This window comes from Coenobita brevimanus, chromosome 94, assembly GCF_032717465.1.
Source record: "Coenobita brevimanus isolate Jiangsu-jjx chromosome 94, ASM3271746v2, whole genome shotgun sequence".
Lineage (NCBI taxonomy): Eukaryota > Metazoa > Arthropoda > Malacostraca > Decapoda > Coenobitidae > Coenobita > Coenobita brevimanus.
The window spans coordinates 24,179,131-24,196,460 of NC_137047.1; the positions used below are offsets into that span (position 1 = coordinate 24,179,131).

Below are 17,330 nucleotides of genomic sequence, written 5' to 3' on the forward strand. Positions count from 1 at the left end.
GCCAAGGGCTTAGAGTTAATTGTTTTACAGGGAGGGGCACTAATCCTCCACCAACCCCACTTGACGTAGGGATGCCAACAGCATCTGGTGTTCCCAGGCGGTCACCCATCCAAGTACTAACCAGACCCAACGTTGCTTATAATATAATAATAATAATTATCATCATCTACAATACTAAAAGAACATATTACAAAACTCACAGAGAGAGGAAATTACCTCTCAGTCAAAAAAGTATTTGAAAGCATCTCCAGGCATTGTAAGGGGTGAGGGACATAGCGCAGGATTTATGCCTGAGAACTGTGCAGTGAAGCGTGGTTTTTCTTCCGGCCGCTTACCACTGAATATGTCTGACACCAAGCACCAGCCTCCCTCCACGACACGTTCCTCAATATCACTCGTTTCGTCACTTATTTCACTGCTTGAGAGGTCGTCATCACTATCAGATCCACTATCATCTGGTATAAATTCTTCACCAGAATTATCACTGAGCTCCTCCACCATGTTGAGAAAAAAACGGCAGAAAAAACAGCCAAAAAAACAGCTCAACACCCCCCTGACTGACCACAGTAGGCAACTGATTGGTTGAGCTGGCTTGCTGACAGAGCATAGACGTCACAAAGTCCCTAACCACGAGTTCCCTGTGATTGGACGAGACCGAAAAGGGGAGGAGCTAAAACTGGACTAATAGGTGTGTCCCGCATTCTGTATCAACGCCTGGAAGCCTGGGCCAGCTACTCTGTACTTTCCAGACTCATCACAATAATATAACGTCGGGGAAATGTCATGGCCCTGCCGACTGGATGGATCATGACATTGTATTTACGTCATGGTACCGAAGGGGTTAATTATGTTTTCACTTTTCCTGGATCTTTTTCTTTAACTTAATACTTGGAGAGAGAGAGAGAGAGAGAGAGAGAGACAGACAGACAGAGAGAGAGAGAGACAGAGAGAGAGAGAAAAACTACAATGAAGCCATAAAATTTTACCTTATACTGCAATATACCCATAATCTATTAATATCTACTTTAAGGTAAAAGTAACCAAAAGTACTCAATTAATGACCACAGAAGTAATCGAAATAATCAATTACAGAAAAAAACGAATATCGCCAATCACTACACACTGGAGGTCACCTTCTCTCTCAATAACCATCATTTTCCTCTTTACATTTACAGGTAAGCCTTAATTCACGCGAACTTTTTTCACGTGATTTCGGTTATCCACGAATTTTTCGTACAATAATTAAAACATAAAATTATAGTATTCAAATAAATAATTTTAATATACAAGAGAAATAAAATATAAAAATGCCTACCTGCTGCCCGTGTGCATACATATATGTATGTGTGTGTGTGTGTGTGTGTGTGTGTGGGAGGTCGGTCTACCATGCACCACACAGTCAGTTTGAATCCAACGGTCGAACCATGCATGAATCATTATTTGTGGCTTATTTTTCTGCCTTCCAGTGATTGCTTGCCTTGTCTGCCAACATGGGGCCTAAGCGTAGTGCTAGTGATGCATGTGGTAACACACCAAAACAGACTCATAAAGTGATGTTGTTGACAGAGAAAGTTAAAGTGTTGGACAAACTTAAGGGAGGAATGTCAGCGACAATTCTCCGTTAGGACAATTCCCCGTCATTTATTTACATACCAGTTTATTTAGCAAGTACAGTACACTAGTTTTTTACTTATATGAGTTATAAAATCCTCGTGAAAATTAGTTATTAAAGTATTAATTAATCAATAATAAGTATACAGTAATCCCGCATTTTTTGCGGATTTTTTGTCTACGGTTTTGCCCTCTCGCGGATTTTCTTAGCATTAATAAGTTCAACAAAAATATCCTTGAATATACAGAAAAAAAAAAAAAAAAAAATGAAATTCCCGCAGCTTCCAATTGTAGCGCGGTAAACTCACGCCACCCTCTGTCCCTTTCCCGTGGCCCCTCTGCCAGTGTTACCATATCTAGCATAATTTTATTCTTTTAGCATAATTTTGATCAAATTTTCGAGTCTGGAATATTTTTTAGCATATTAGAAGTTTTAGAATCATTCTAGCATAATTTAGAATGGAATGGAATATTTTTAGAATAATTTAATAAAAGCTACAAATCAGAGAGAGAGAGAGAGAGACGAATAAGGTAAGAAGATGTTTGAATAGTTGGTTACTTTCAGTTTGGGCTTGGTTGGGTTGGATTAGGTTAGGTTAGGTTAGGTTGGATTAGGTTAGGTTAGGTTTTAGGTTAGGTTCGGTTTGGTTCGGTTAGGTTAGGATAAGTTTGAGCTTTGTACTTTACCCATGAAACCTAGGTTTTTCCAATGGATTTTGGTATGATTCATTCAATTTTCAGCTTCATTTCAGTCGGAAATGACCATTTTCTGTGTTTTCCCCCCTCCTTATAACCCCCGATTCCCCAAAGATCCCTCATTATTTCAGGGGGATGGGGGGCGGTCATATCTCAAAATCTGGTTATTTCCGACGGAAATGATGCTCAAAATCGAACGAATCACATCAAAATCCATCAGAAAAACGTAAGTTTCGTGGGAAAAAGCAGTATGGGTAGATACCGATATTTATCCTCTTACTGAATGTAGGTTCATTTTAATATTTTCATAGTAAACAATACATAATTAATATGTTGCACGAATATGTATAGAATTTTATCATTTAGCTTCAAGTTAGCATAATTCATTTTTTACTTGGAACAAATATGCTCAATCTAGCATAATTTTTTCATTGCCCTGGCATAATTTCGTTGTTTGGATATGGCAACACTGCTCTCTGTCCCGCATTCTTCAGTCCACGCCTGACTGCCTTAAGTGGCTGTTGTGGTTGTAACCACACTATGATATGAGCCTCTTGCCTCCCACTTGCTTTCCACATGGCCCCAGGACGTAAGCCAGCCTCACCAAAGGCTAATAATACAATTAGTAAGAACTCCAAAGTGACAAAACGATCAAGTTATGACCTTAGCAGAGAAAATTGTGTTACTGGACAAGCTAAGAAACGACCGTGCGAGTGTTTGCTATCACCAGTTAATGCATCTTTTTATTTTGTACTGTTTTGTTAATAAATGTGTAGATAATTGTGTATTACAGTACGGTGTTTACGTTTTCCTTCATAATGGAGTATGTGCTTTCAATCTTGTAAGAAGGTATTTTGGGATGAGTATGGAGGTTTCGGGACAATTCGCAGTCACAACAAACACGAAACAATTCGCCTTCATTAATGAAGATAGCTATGGGTGACGCTAGAATATAATTCAAAGGCGACTACAGCGAGGAAGAAACAAGTTAATTATTGACTAAAGGTGCAACTAATAAATAATATCCAGAACCTACGCTACTGAACATAGACTGCTGGATCCCCCTGAAATATAGTTATTAAAGTATTGATTAATTAATAATAAGTATATTGATGAAAGTATTGATTAGTATATTTATAGAATGGCGGGGAATCGTCCAGGGTGCGAATTGTTCTGAAGGGGAATCGTCCATGTTTTGACGGGGAATTGTCTGACCGCGAATTGTCTCGCAATCAGTATGGACATGGACTGTGTGATGGGCAGCATGGTGGACACAAGTGCAAGTTTTCAATTGTTAATAGAGTATTCGCGGAATTGACTTTTCGCGGGGGTTACAAGAACGTAACTACCGCGAAATATGCGGGATTACTGTATTTATAGAATGACAGGGAATCGTCCATGTTTTGCTGGTGAATTGACTTCATGGTGAATTGTCTCTGAACCGTGTGTTTGGGGTGAGTCAACTGTTCTTACAATAAAGAAGGCAGAACGTAGCATATGGGAGGCAGTGAGGGTTAGTGCATCAGACTGTGCTAAAGTGTCTCCACTTACGCCTGTGAACTGGCTCGGAAACGTATGTTTGGGGTGAATGAGTCAACTGTTTGGACAATAAAGAAGGCAGAATGTAGCAGATGGGAGGCAGTGAGGGTTTGTGCACCAGACTGCTGAAGTGTCTCCACCTATGCCTGTGCTTGTCAGGTTTCAGTGTTAAATTTCTTATATTTTTGTTGTTTTTCATACTTTATGCTAGTTTATAAGGTGTATGTAATGCATAAACAGTATTATTCAGATGTAATATACTTAGTAGACATGCGTAATTATGTGCACACAAGGGCAGAATGTATACGCGAATTTACCACATACGCGAAGGGTCTGGGAACGTAACCCTCGCGTGAATTAAGGGCTTACCTGTACTCTCAAAGCACAATGCTCACAGACATTTACAAAACTCTGCACTAGTCTACCAAGCTCTTGTCTGGTACAGGCATATCACAGTTTAACAATGCAATTGGTTATGTAAAAACCCACTGCTAGGCGGGGTAACGTATCTCGGGGTAGATTTAACAAGTAAAGTTAAATCTACCTTGGGTTCCCCCCCCCCCACCAAGACCTACAACCACCCAAATGAGTCCAAAACAAGTTTCAAGCTAACCTAAACCCCAAAATATCTTTAAAACAAGCAAAACTTAGCCCAAAAGCATTTATAATTCACCTAAACCCAAAAATAAAATCTGAAAGTCATCAAAAATAAGTCTGGAAAAAATCAAACAGTAAACTGTACACCAAAATGACGTTCATCCCATCTGTGACTAAAACACATTAATCTAAGTCTAAAAACAGTTTACAAATCAATCTAAACACAAACTTTAAGTCTAATACATCATCAAACTAGGTTTTACAAAAACAAAACCCACATCAAACCAGGGTTAGACCATCGTTCGGGAGGGCAGAGTGGTATTTCTACCCCCATAGCTACGTCGAGGTATGGTATCTTGGGGTTTGCCTGTATTTGCAAGTAGCACTGCATCATCAGGATACAACGAATTTGAGATATCCCATCAATCACCACTCATTACCAATGCCATCCCCCTGTCCAATACTTGTGTTTTTACTTTTCTCATCACCCCATCCATATATTTACTGAACAACCATGGAGACATCACACAACCTTGTCACACGCCCACACCGATCGTGAACCAGTCACTTAGATGCCCATTAACCCTTATACATGCTTCACCATCCAACCATTCATAATCCAATCACTACCATCATAAAAACTCTTGACAGCACTTAGCAGCTTGCCATCTACATCATACATGAGTAAAACCTTCTAAAATCCTTCTCTGTCAACTTTGTTGTATACTTTTTTCCAGATTCATGAATGCCATAAACACCATATAGTCCTTCTCATAAGCCTTCATCACTATCTGTCTCACTGCAAATATTTGATCCACACATCCTCTGCCATTCCTAAAGCTACCTTGTTCACCACTTACCAGGACTTCTGATATCTCTCTTACCTTCCCTATACTATTTCTTCCATATACCTTCCACACTCAATAAACTTATGCCACGACAATTCTTGCACTCACTTCGCTCACCTTTATTTTTGTACAGGGGCAGAATCACAGCCTTTTTCCACACTGCTGGCAGTTTCACTCATCCATGTCTTCTTACATATCTCCCAACAAGCACTTCATTCCACTCTCTCCATTACACTTAATCATCTCTGCATACCCCTCATCAAACCCAGCTGCTTTCCAATTTTTCAGCCATTTTCTTCACCTGTGCGAGTGTCGCATTTCCTATCACTGTGTTCCTTCTCTGCACACCCCCAAAACCAATCTTGTTTACAGCAGCCCTACTCTCTCTATTCCCATTCATCAGGCTTTCAAAATATTCTTTCCAACTGGTCTTTCTTCACTCCCATTGGTTAATAATCTACCACTTACATCCTTCACACTTCTACTTGATCTAGCATACTACAATCATATCATCTGACAAACCTTCACATTGTCCTCTCACTGCTCTCGTATCAGCAACACTACCCAGCATCGATTTCTCTACGAGCACGTAATCTATCAGGCTCCATTCAATACGATCCCCGTTCCCTCTATACCACGTATTTTTACGGGCAACTTTGTGTTTAAAATAAGAATTACAGATGTACAGCCTCCTTTCCTGACATATGTCCTTCAGTCATTTCTCATTATCATTATCTTGTGGTACTCCATCATTAACCACTATATCATTCACAGGACCAGAGCCTACTCTATTACTCATATCAGCATTACAATCACATTAAAGCTCCTGGGCATTTCTCCAACTATTTCATCCAGCTCATCCCAAAACCTGTCTTTCTCTGTCTCACTTGAGTCCTCACACAGTGCATTCTCTACATTCACTGCCACTTTCACTTTAAACTTGAACTAGACACACACACATCTTGAGATGACACATTTGTAATCTCTCGTTCCACTCTGCCAAACTACATTCATCAACAAAGCAACTCCTTCCTTGCATCTTCCTCACCCATTCATGCCAGACCATATACACTTTACATCCTCCCACTCCTCCGATTATTACCCTTTCATCTTAGTTTCACACCATGTCATCACAGCATATCTCGCACTCTTGAACACATCCACCACTTTCACCCTCTTACTCTCCTCTTTCACACCTCTCACATTCCACATGACCATGCGAATCTGCTCATTTGGTTGGGGCCCTGGGCATGCATTGGGGCCTCCGAGGCTCTACTAAACCTTTACCATAATTTTAGCAATTTTGGATAGGGGTATCTGGGGGACACTTCATCCATCCATCATCCAATCCTATGCTGCCCCATGACGGGTGTAAGAGGCCAGGGCTAGGCAAGTTAGTCCTGACATTTAAGATGACAGTGACCAGCCTCACTCATGCTTGAGTGGCATTACGTGAGCAATAAACCCCAACCATCCCTTGGATATAAACTTGTACTGTCTCAATCCAACTGGAGCGCTGTAATAATTCACTAAACCAACAAGTGCCATAATTTGGTTGTATGGTTACCATCCAGTGTGGTAAATGGTTTCCTGGTGTACAGGAAACCATTTGGCTTGTCACTCAGTATAGAGTCACCCACTGGCAGAAGGAAGAGGAAAAAATGAATGAAAGAAAGATGGAAAAGGGAATGTAAAGTCATCTATAGGCAGAAGGAAGAGGAAACAATGAAGGAAAGAAAGACAGAAGAGGAAGGAATGAACCGAGGAAGGAATGAACAGAGGAAAGGGCAGACACCCAAAGCAGGACTACATGGAGTGAGTGGATGGTGAGTGCCCAAACACCCAGGTTATATGGTTATATGGTTACTACCCAGCATAGTATGTAAATGGTTTCCTGGGTACAGGAAACCATTTGGCTCGTAACTCAGTGTAGAGGCCATAAAACAACACTACACTGAGTAAGTGGATGAAGGGTGTCCCTGACGATCTCCACATGCTTTCTGTGACACATTGCACAAACGAAATCAACATTATCTCGCAGTTTACCTTTAAAACCACTACATCTCTCATGCACCCACTTACCACATGGTCTAGGAAAGAAATGCTTTAACTCCATTATGGAAAAAAAAAAAAAAGGAATGGATAAAGAAGAAGAAGAAGAAGTGAGAAGCCATGCTGAATATTTTTATTACGATGGATGGATGGATGGATGGATCTACTACACCAATCAATCAAGTTCAAAGTTTTGGAAATTGATGCAGGAGATTTCCTTACTTCTCCCTATTTCCGTATTCACAATAAATATAGGCAATTTCTATTCTTATTATCTCAGCACCGTAATACTGTAATGTCAATTGTGTAGTGTAGTATGTGCTCCCAGCTGCTACAGTTTTGTTTCTTTTCTGAAGGCTCCAACATGTTTGCATGCATCAGCCTTGGTCACCTAACGACAGCTCTCCGTGCTGCTCAATCTCTGGCAGCTTCCCTATTCAGTCTCTTATCCCTGAGGTCCACTCAATGGCCTCATCCCAGGTCTATTTCTGTCTATCTCCCACGCCTCTACCCCAAGCATTATCACTTCTCACTTTCTACATTCAATTACCATCCTCCATCCTTTCCACATGCCCAAACCATCTCAATCTACCTCTCCTCATCACAACATCAATACACTCCAGCCCCATCCTACCTCTCAACTCTTCCATCATAAATCTAACTTCCCCACGCCTCACACTCAGAGATGCAATGACATCCACCTAATCATTGTCATTTCTGTACGTTTGAGCCTGCGAATATCCTCTTCCTTTACTGCCCGGGTCTCACCACCATACAACATTACACTCCTAACACATACCACAAAAAAAGATCCCTTAGAATGGTGGGACATTCCTCTTAATGTCGCGAGACAACAGCTCCCTGAACTTCTTCCAACCACTCCTCACTCTAGCCGCTGAGCTAGCTCCAGTCCCATCTTCAGCACACAGCATGTCTCCCAAATAACAAAACTCTTTCACAAACTGAAGAGACTCACCATCAACTTCAATCCTTTCACACCAGACATCTCCACCTAATCTCCCCGACACACCGCACACATGAAATCAGCATTATTTTGCAGTCTACCTCTAATACCACTACATCTATTATGCACCCACTTATCAAAGACACTGCACTAAATGGAACTACTTCCCACACCCTTGTGGCAAAATCACACATGACCACTCTCCCTCTTCCTTGACAGTACTGCCACCAGCCATAGATATCATCACTTTTGTTTTATCTGCATTTACTTTTAAGCCTTTGTGCCCCATACCACCTCTCCACTTCCTAAACTCCGCCTCCCTTTCATTCTCTGCAATCATCACCCAATCATCAGCATACAACATCTACCATGGGAATCCAATTCTGAGGTCACGAGAGAGAGCTACAAGTGCCATCATTAACAACAAGGGGCTCAAAACTGACCACTGGTGCACACCAACATTCACAGAAAACTCATTACTCAAATCTCCATTCACCCTTACCTGGGTGTGAGCACCCACATGCACGGCCATAACCATCCTCAACAGCCACTCCTCAATCCCAGGCTTTCTCACTGCCCATCTGGGGGCTTTGTCAAAAGGCCTTCTCCAAATCAACAAAAACAAACTACAATTCCCTTTTCTTTCCATTTTTCCTGAATCAGTTGCACAATGAATATGGCATCAGTGGTCCCTTTGCCTGGCATAAACCCTAATTGCATCTCATCAATATTCACTGTTTCTCTAATCATACCTTCTAGAATTCTCTCCATTACCTTCATTATCTGGTGGGTTTTAAGCCTCTACAATTTCCTCTTTCCAAGGCATCACCTTTCCCTCAGTACACATTTACAATTACACTCTTTAGCCAATCATCTGGGACAACACCCTTATTAATAATCGTATTTATCAGGTCAGTGACTAATCTCAGTCCTATATCTCCTGAAGCTTTCAGCACTTCAGCAGTCAATTCAGATGCACCTGCTGCCTTCCCCACCTGCATCCTGCCTATTGCCCCACTCACAGTAGCAGTGTCAACCAAAGGCCAGGGGCCAAACACTAGATCTGCAGGCTCAAACCTTCCCTGTCCCAGCCAAACTCCTCACTCGACAAATGGCTGTAATGCTCTCTCCACATGCCTTTAATATCCCCACTGTTCACCACTACCCTTCCTTCATCATTCTTCAGACACTGTTCGCCTATGATATCCATGTTCTCCCTCTTCAACAGATCTATCTATCTATCTATAGTCCGACGCCCTAATCCTGCAAAGAGTGGCCGCAGACAAAACACCTCCAAGTCACTCTGTCACCCACCATTTGACTATCTTCCCCCCAACTCACTCCCCCCTCCCTCATATACCTCTCAACTCCATCCCTCCACCTCATCCTCGGTGTTCCCCTCCCTCTCCCTCCCTTCACCTCACCTACATACACCCTCTTAGTCAGTCTTTCATTCTCCATTCTCTCCACATGTCCAAACCACCTCAGTGTATTTCTCCTAATCTTCTCAACCACATCCACATCCACCCCACAATGTTCCTTCACTTCTTCGTTCGTCAACCTGTCCCTCCATGTCACTCCACATGCTCCTCTCAAGTAACTCATTTCCACTGCTCTCACTCTTGACTTGTTCCCCTCTTGTAAGGTCCATGTGTTGCTTCCATACGTCAGGGTAGGGATCACAATGCTATCATGCAGTGACCTCTTAACTTCCATACTCATCTCCCTATTTCTCATCACTGCTTTCAGTGAACCAACAACCTTCCTTCCCTGCTGTACCCTTTCACGAACTTCATCTCCCAAAGTTCCATCCTTACTCATCACGCTACCCAAGTACTTGAATGCACTCACATTCTCCATATCCTCACCATCCAACCTCACTGCACATTCTGTGACTTCATTCCTCTCATACACCATAACTTTACTCTTGTTTACATTAACTTTCAGATTCCTCTTCCTACACACTGTCCCAAATTCATTCACCAAACCTTGCAACTCCCATTCATCTTCACTCAGCAATACTGTATCATCAGCAAACAGCAACACCGGAATCTTCCAAATCTCACCCTCATTCATTAGAGCCACCCCCACATCCACTGCCCTACCTTGCACCTCCTTTACAACCCCATCCATGTACAGTATATATTAAACAGCCATGGAGACATCACACAACCCTTTTTCAGTCCCACACTGAGATCAAAGAACTTACTCAGCTCACCATCCACTCGCACCGTAGCCCTAGCTCCTTCGTACATACTCTTCACAGCACTCAACAATTTCCCCTCCACTCCATATATTCTTAATACCTTCCACATACCTTATCTATCTACTCTGTCATAAGCTTTCTCCAAGTCCATGAAGGCAGCATACACTTTCTTTCCCTTCTCTAGATACTTCTCCAATAAACATCTTAGAGCAAATATCTGATCTACACACCCTTTTCCTGTCCTAAATCCCCCTTGTAATTTTCCAACTAACTCCTCTGTTATATGCCTAACCCTATCAATGAGTATTCTACCATATATTCTTACAGTCACACTAAGAAGGCAAATACCCCTATGGTTACCACATACTTCTCTCTCCTTTTTTCCTTTGTATAAAGGAATTATTATACCTGATTTCCAGTCCCCTGGAACCCTTCCCTCTTCCCAAGCCAATCTATACCATATCCACTCCACTACAATCTCACCCCCATACCTCAGCATTTCACCACACACTCCATCAATTCCTGGGGCCTTTCCCATCTTGATCTTCTTCATTGCTTCCACTACTTCCGCCCTACTGATCTCTTCCTCCCTCCTCTCATCTCTTATTCTCCCAGCCATTTTCCAACCACTTATATTTGCACTGCTCTCACTCTTTACATTCAATAAATCCTCACAGTGCTCCTTCCATCTCCTCAATTTCTCTCTCTTCTCCACCCACAATCTATTATTCCTATCTTTCACTCCCCTACTATTACCCCGTAGCACGGGCCGAACAGGGTAGTACTCCCGAGGGGAATGGGAATGGTGGTGATAGGGAGAGCTGGAGCTCCTGTTTCACTAGCTATCTAACCATCCCCCTTTGCTGACCTTTTCAGTGTGACAGTAACATGGAGAGTAGACCAACATACTTTCCCAAACATTTCCTCTAACTATCTATGCACTACACCACATGCACTTTACATTTCACACAACGTATCCCACTACGTTACAGGGGTTGGCGCCAGCAAGGGCATGCGGCCAGAAAACTTTGCCCCCGCTACCTAATGGCGGACTTCTGGGGGGAGGCATGGCGGGGGTTCCGCCGGCATAGATCATGGGTCCAGGGCGAGATGGGGCTCGGGCCTGTGCTAGAGGGTACAGGGCATTGCGGTTCCCAGGCTGCCGCTTCCGCCCAATAGAGAGGGGCCCGAACCTGGTAGTAGCGTCCCAGGAGGCTGCCCTATCAGTGGGTGTATAATGGCGGGATAGTTGCAGTGCCAAGACGCGCTTGGAGGGTGTCCCTGCAGCTGTCCTGGCAGGGTGCCCCGAGGCCACTACCACAGCCACTGGTAAGCTGGTGGGCTAGGGGTCCCAGATCCACTGCCTGGACCTGGGATTGTGCGGTGAGTGGGACCTGTGCTGTGTCTGTCCCCATTTATTAATACTGAAGATGACAAAACAAAAAAGGTTTCAAAGCAAGCCTGAGGACAGTAAATCACCCATGGGGATGAGGGTGGGTTCATGGAATGTGGGAAGTTTGAGGGGAAGAGCAGGGGAAGTCGTTGAGGCATTCAGTAGGAGGTGGGTGGACGTGGCGTGTTTGCAGGAAGTCCGGTACAGGGGTGGATCAGCCAGAAAGATTGTTGGGAAGGACTGTTGCTATAAGTTGTTTTGGCAGGGGAGGACAGACGGATATGGAGGTGTTGGTGTGATGGTTGCGGAGAAATGGGTGGAATATATTATGAATGTTTTGAGAGTCAGCGATAGGATATTGGTTGTGAAAATTCTGTTGGGAAGAAAGATAGCTGTGATTATATCGGCATATGCTCCACAGGCAGGATTGGATGAATCAGAGAAAGATAGATTTTGGGATGATTTAATACGTGTAGTGGGTGGTATGCGGGATGATGAGATAGTGATTTTGGGAGGGGACTTAAATGGTCATGTAGGTGAAGCAGCCCAAGGTTATGAAGGAGTGCATGGGGATGTGCATATGGTCTAAGGAATGCAGAAGGGGAAAGGATACTCGAGTTTGGGGAGGCAACGGACATGATTGTGTGCAACACATATTTTAGGAAAAGAGACAGTAGGTTAATTACGTATGAGTCTGGGGGAAATAGCAGTCAGATAGATTGTTTTCTGGTTAGGAGGGCCGATAGGAGGTTAGTGAGGGATGTTAAAGTTATAGGAAGTGAGGAGTGTGTGCAGCAGCACAAACTATTGATTTGTGATATGGTGCTTAAAGAACAAATGATGAAAAAGAGGACTTATGTACCTAGGAGGAAAATATGGAAGCTGAAAAACCAAGTAGTAAGGGATGCCTTCTATAGCGAGTTGAGGAGAGTGGTGGCTGAACAGGGAGCTGTAGACAGAGGCGTTAATGAACAGTACAGAGCCCTCAAGAACAATTTCTTGAGAGTTACTGATGTAACATGCGGCTGGACAAGAGGACCACCAAGACATAAAGTAACTTGGTGGTGGGATGAGGGTGTAGAAGCTGCAATTAAGGAGAAAAGAAGGCTTTTCCGGGAATGGAAGAAGGGTGGTAGCAAAGAGGAATACTGTATTTGGCTGCCAAGCGTAGGGCTAGGAGAGAGGTATACAGGGCAAAGTCTGAGTCACAGAGACAATTACTTGATAACCTAAATCATGGGGAAAGGAAAAATATATTTAGGGTGGCAGGTCAGGTGAAGAGGGATAATCGGGATATCATAGGTGAGCAGTGTGTGAAGAATGATGAAGGAAGGGTAGTGGTGAACAGTGAGGATATTAAAGATGCATGGAGAGAGCATTATAACCGGTTGTTGAATGAGGAGTTTGACTGGGACAGGGAAGGTTTGGAGCCAGCAGATCCAGTGTCTGGCCCTTGGCCTTTGATTGATACTGCTACTGTGAGTGAGGCAATAGGCAGGATGAGGGTGGGGAAGGCAGCAGGTGTGTCTGGGTTGACTGCCGAAATGTTGAAGGCCTCAGGCGATATAGGGGTGAGTTTAGTCACTGACCTGATAAATAGGATTATTTATGAGTGTGTTGTCCCAGATGATTGGCTGAAGAGTGTAATTGTAAATGTGTATAAAGGGAAGGGTGATGCCCTGGAAAGAGGGAATTATAGAGGTATAAAGCTTTTAGATCAGATAATGAAGGTAATGGAGAAAGTTTTAGAAGGTATGATTAGAGAAAGAGTGAATATTGATGAGATGCAGTTTGGGTTTATGCCAGGTAGGGGGACCACTGATGCCATATTCATTGTTCAACAGCTTCAGGAAAAATATATTGGTAGGAGAAGGGATCTTTATTTTGTTTTTGTTGATTTGGAAAAGGCCTTTGACAGAGTCCCTAGAGAGGTGGTGAAGTGGGCAATGAGAAAGCTTGGCTTGGAGGAGTGGCTGGTTAGGGTGGTTATGGCCATGTATGTGGGTGCTCACACCCAGGTGAGAGTGAATGGAGATTTGAGTGATGAGTTTTCCGTGAATGTTGGTGTGCATCAGGGGTCAGTCTTGAGTCCCACGTTGTTTATCATGGTACTTGAAGCCCTTTCACGTGACTTTAGAAACGGACTCCCGTGGGAGTTGTTGTATGCTGATGATTTGGTGTTGATTGCAGAGAATGAAAGGGAGGCGGAGGGAAGGTTTAGGAAGTGGAGAGATGGTATTGGGCAAAAGGGTTTAAGGGTAAATGCAGATAAAACAAAAGTGATGATATCTAGGGTTGGTGGCGGTACTGTCAAAGACGAGGGGGAGTGGCCATGTGCAGTTTGCCACAAGGGCGTGGGAAGTAATTCCATCTTGTGCGGTGTGTGTGATAAATGGGTGCATAAGAGATGTAGTGGTATCAGAGGTAGACTGCGAGATAATGCTGATTTTATGTGTACGGCGTGCCGGGGTGAGCAGGTGGAGATCGTCAGACGTGAAAGAATTGAACTTGCTGGTGAATCTCTTGAGTGTGTGGAAGAGTTTTGTTATTTAGGAGACATGTTGTGTGCTGGAGGTGGGGCTGGAGCTAGCTCTGTGGCTAGGGTGAGAAGTGGTTGGAAGAAGTTCAGGGAGCTCTTGCCTCTCCTGACATTGAGGGGGCTCTCCCTACGTGCTAAGGGGTCTTTGTATGCAGCGTGTGTTAGGAGTGTAATGCTGTATGGCAGTGAGACCTGGGCAGTGAAGGAGGAAGACATTCGCCGGCTCTGACGTACAGAAATGACAATGATTAGGTGGATGTGCAGTGCGTCCGTGCGTCCAAGGCCTGGAGGGGCTGGGTTTACAATGGAAGAGTTGAGAGGTAGGATGGGACTGGAGTGTATTGGTGTTGTGATGAGGAGAGGTAGATTGAGGTGGTTTGGACATGTGGAGAGGATGGGGGATGATAGCTGGGTGAGGAAGGTGAGAAGTGTTAATATTGGGGGTGGGGTTATGAGGGGTAGACCGAGAAAGACATGGGACGAGGTCATTAAGTGTGACCGTAGGGTTAAGGGACTGTACAGGGAGGCTGCAATGGATCGTGCAGCATGGAGAGCCGCCATTAGGTGACCAAGGCCGACACATGCAAGCATGTTGGAGCCTTTAAAAACGAAAACACTGCCTTACTTTCTTTGCCTCCTTCCAATACAATTTCTTACTCTCCCTCCATTTCACGCTCAGATTCCTCCCAAACTCTTCATCCACTTTCTTCTTACTCTCCTTCACCAATCTCTTCACCTCCCTTCTCCTGCTCACATATACCTCTCTCTCCTCTCTCTCATCTTCTCCCCTACCTCTACTTGCTAGCAATTCGCTATATGCCTTCTTTTGTTCCACAGCTCGTTTCACCTCATCATTCCACCATGCTGTCCCTTGCACACCCCTGCATCTCCTCCTCACTCCACAAACCACCTCACAAGCTGTGCCTATCTCTTCCTTGAATACCTGTATCTTACTTATGTCTTCCACTCCATCTATCTGCTCTAATTCATAGCTTCTCAATCTTTCTTACACTATGTTCTAATACTCTGCCATTTTCTCACTATCTCGCAACTTCTCCAGTCTTCTCACAGGAGCTGTTTCCTCCTTTCTTTCCCTTCGTCTCTTCAACCATTTTCTTTGCAGCCTTATCTTGGCCATCACTAAGTGATGGTCCGAGATTCCATTCCCCCACCCGCTCCACACTCTTGCATCCAACACTTGTCTTCTCATTCGCTCATCCACACAAACATAGTCTGTCACTGCCTGTCGTTCAACAAATTCACCATCCATCCTCCTCATGACTCTCCATGTATACCTGTGGATCATCTTATGCCAAAAGTAGGTGTTGGCTACTGCCAACCCCTTACCAGCACGGATGTCCACCAAAGCACTGCCATTCCCATCTACTTCAGCTGGCACACCCCAGTGACCAACCACTCCATCCACTCATACATTCCCAACTTTGCCATTCATGTCTCCAATCAAAAACACTCTCACTCCTCTCAAATTTGTCCATACATGCTTCTACACTTGCCTAAAACTCATCTTTCATTCTTGCCACTCGGTACTCTGTCGACGCATACACACATACAATTGCCCACGCTTGTATACCTACTTTCACCCTCACCCATACAATCCTTGCACCCACTGTTCCATACTCTCTTATATTCTCCTTCCACTTCTTGCTTATCATCAGACATACTCCGTCTCTTGCCCTCTCATTCTCATTAACTCCGGCACATATTCCTAAACCATATTCCCATTCTCTCACCCTTTCACCTTTCCATTTAGTTTCAGTCAATCCACATATATCCACTCTTGTATCCTCAAGCACCTGAACAATCTCTCTCTCTTTCACTTCATCATTCACTACTCTCACATTCCATGTCCCCACCCTCAGAATGTCCTTTGTCTGTTCCTTAGTCGTCAACGTAAGGTCCGTCCTGGTCCAAGGTGCTTTATTCGCTTGTTTAGTTAGTTTTTTTTACGGGGTGGGGAACTTACCCACCACCAACCCTTTTAGTCGCCTCATACGACAAGCAGATCAGGGATACTGATCTGCCCCCTTAAATATCATATTCTTCCTTTCCACACAATTTAGGTTATCAAGTAAAAGTCTGTGTGACTCAGACTTCACCCTGTAAACCTCTCTTCAAGTGAGTGAAACTGTATGAAACCTTGCAATGCTAGGGGTGGTGTGTGCACATGCATACAAAAATTTACACACACACACACACACACAAACACAGCCATCAATGCTTAAAAATAAATAAATACTGTAAATAAAAAAAAATAATAAATGTTGCATTAAGCCTTACACGATTTACACTTATGATTCAAAACATAAGGTAAATGCACTGCCAGGCAGGTAGCAAACCTTGTTAACAGCCATTTCCTTTTTATGTATCTTGGCATCTGAGAGGCACTGAAGATAACTATCAGCATTTTCTTCCACTACATTCTGAAGATGGCATGATGGGTTGCCCAGGGTCTCCAGTAGCTCTAGGTAGTCCTGCCAATATACAGTACACCAACCATGATTAGTCATAAACACTGATATGCTGTCTTTGTTATATATTTGAAGAGCATTCTAAAATATAATATTTTCCATATGCATGGTGCTGCAAACTAGGAAACTAGCAGGTAAGCTATACGGGTATCAAGGAAGCTTTATGAGGCAATACTGCTGCAATTAACTGAGAGATCAACATCAAAATATATGATAATAATAATAAACAATAAAAATGCCAACCAACACGGGTGCACTGTACAGTACTTATTTCAGAGGCCTTCCTTCCCTCCAAAGAATACCCCTACTGTCATGTCACCTATCGTTTCCAAATTTTCTATGACACGGCAAGATGCTAGACCGAAAAAAACGAACCACGCACATAAACTATACCTA

The 17,330-nt window shown here is 43.4% G+C and overlaps 1 protein-coding gene across 1 annotated transcript in view; it reads right to left on the reverse strand.

The window, feature by feature from the left end:
- LOC145412864 (ras GTPase-activating-like protein IQGAP1) overlaps positions 1 to 17,330 on the reverse strand; it is a 220,163-nt gene that overhangs the window by 170,940 nt on the left and 31,893 nt on the right. The window contains exon 6 of the mRNA XM_080282664.1: positions 16,803 to 16,937. Within this exon, the coding sequence (XP_080138790.1) occupies positions 16,803 to 16,937 (135 nt within the window). The remainder of the gene's footprint in view (positions 1 to 16,802; positions 16,938 to 17,330) is intronic.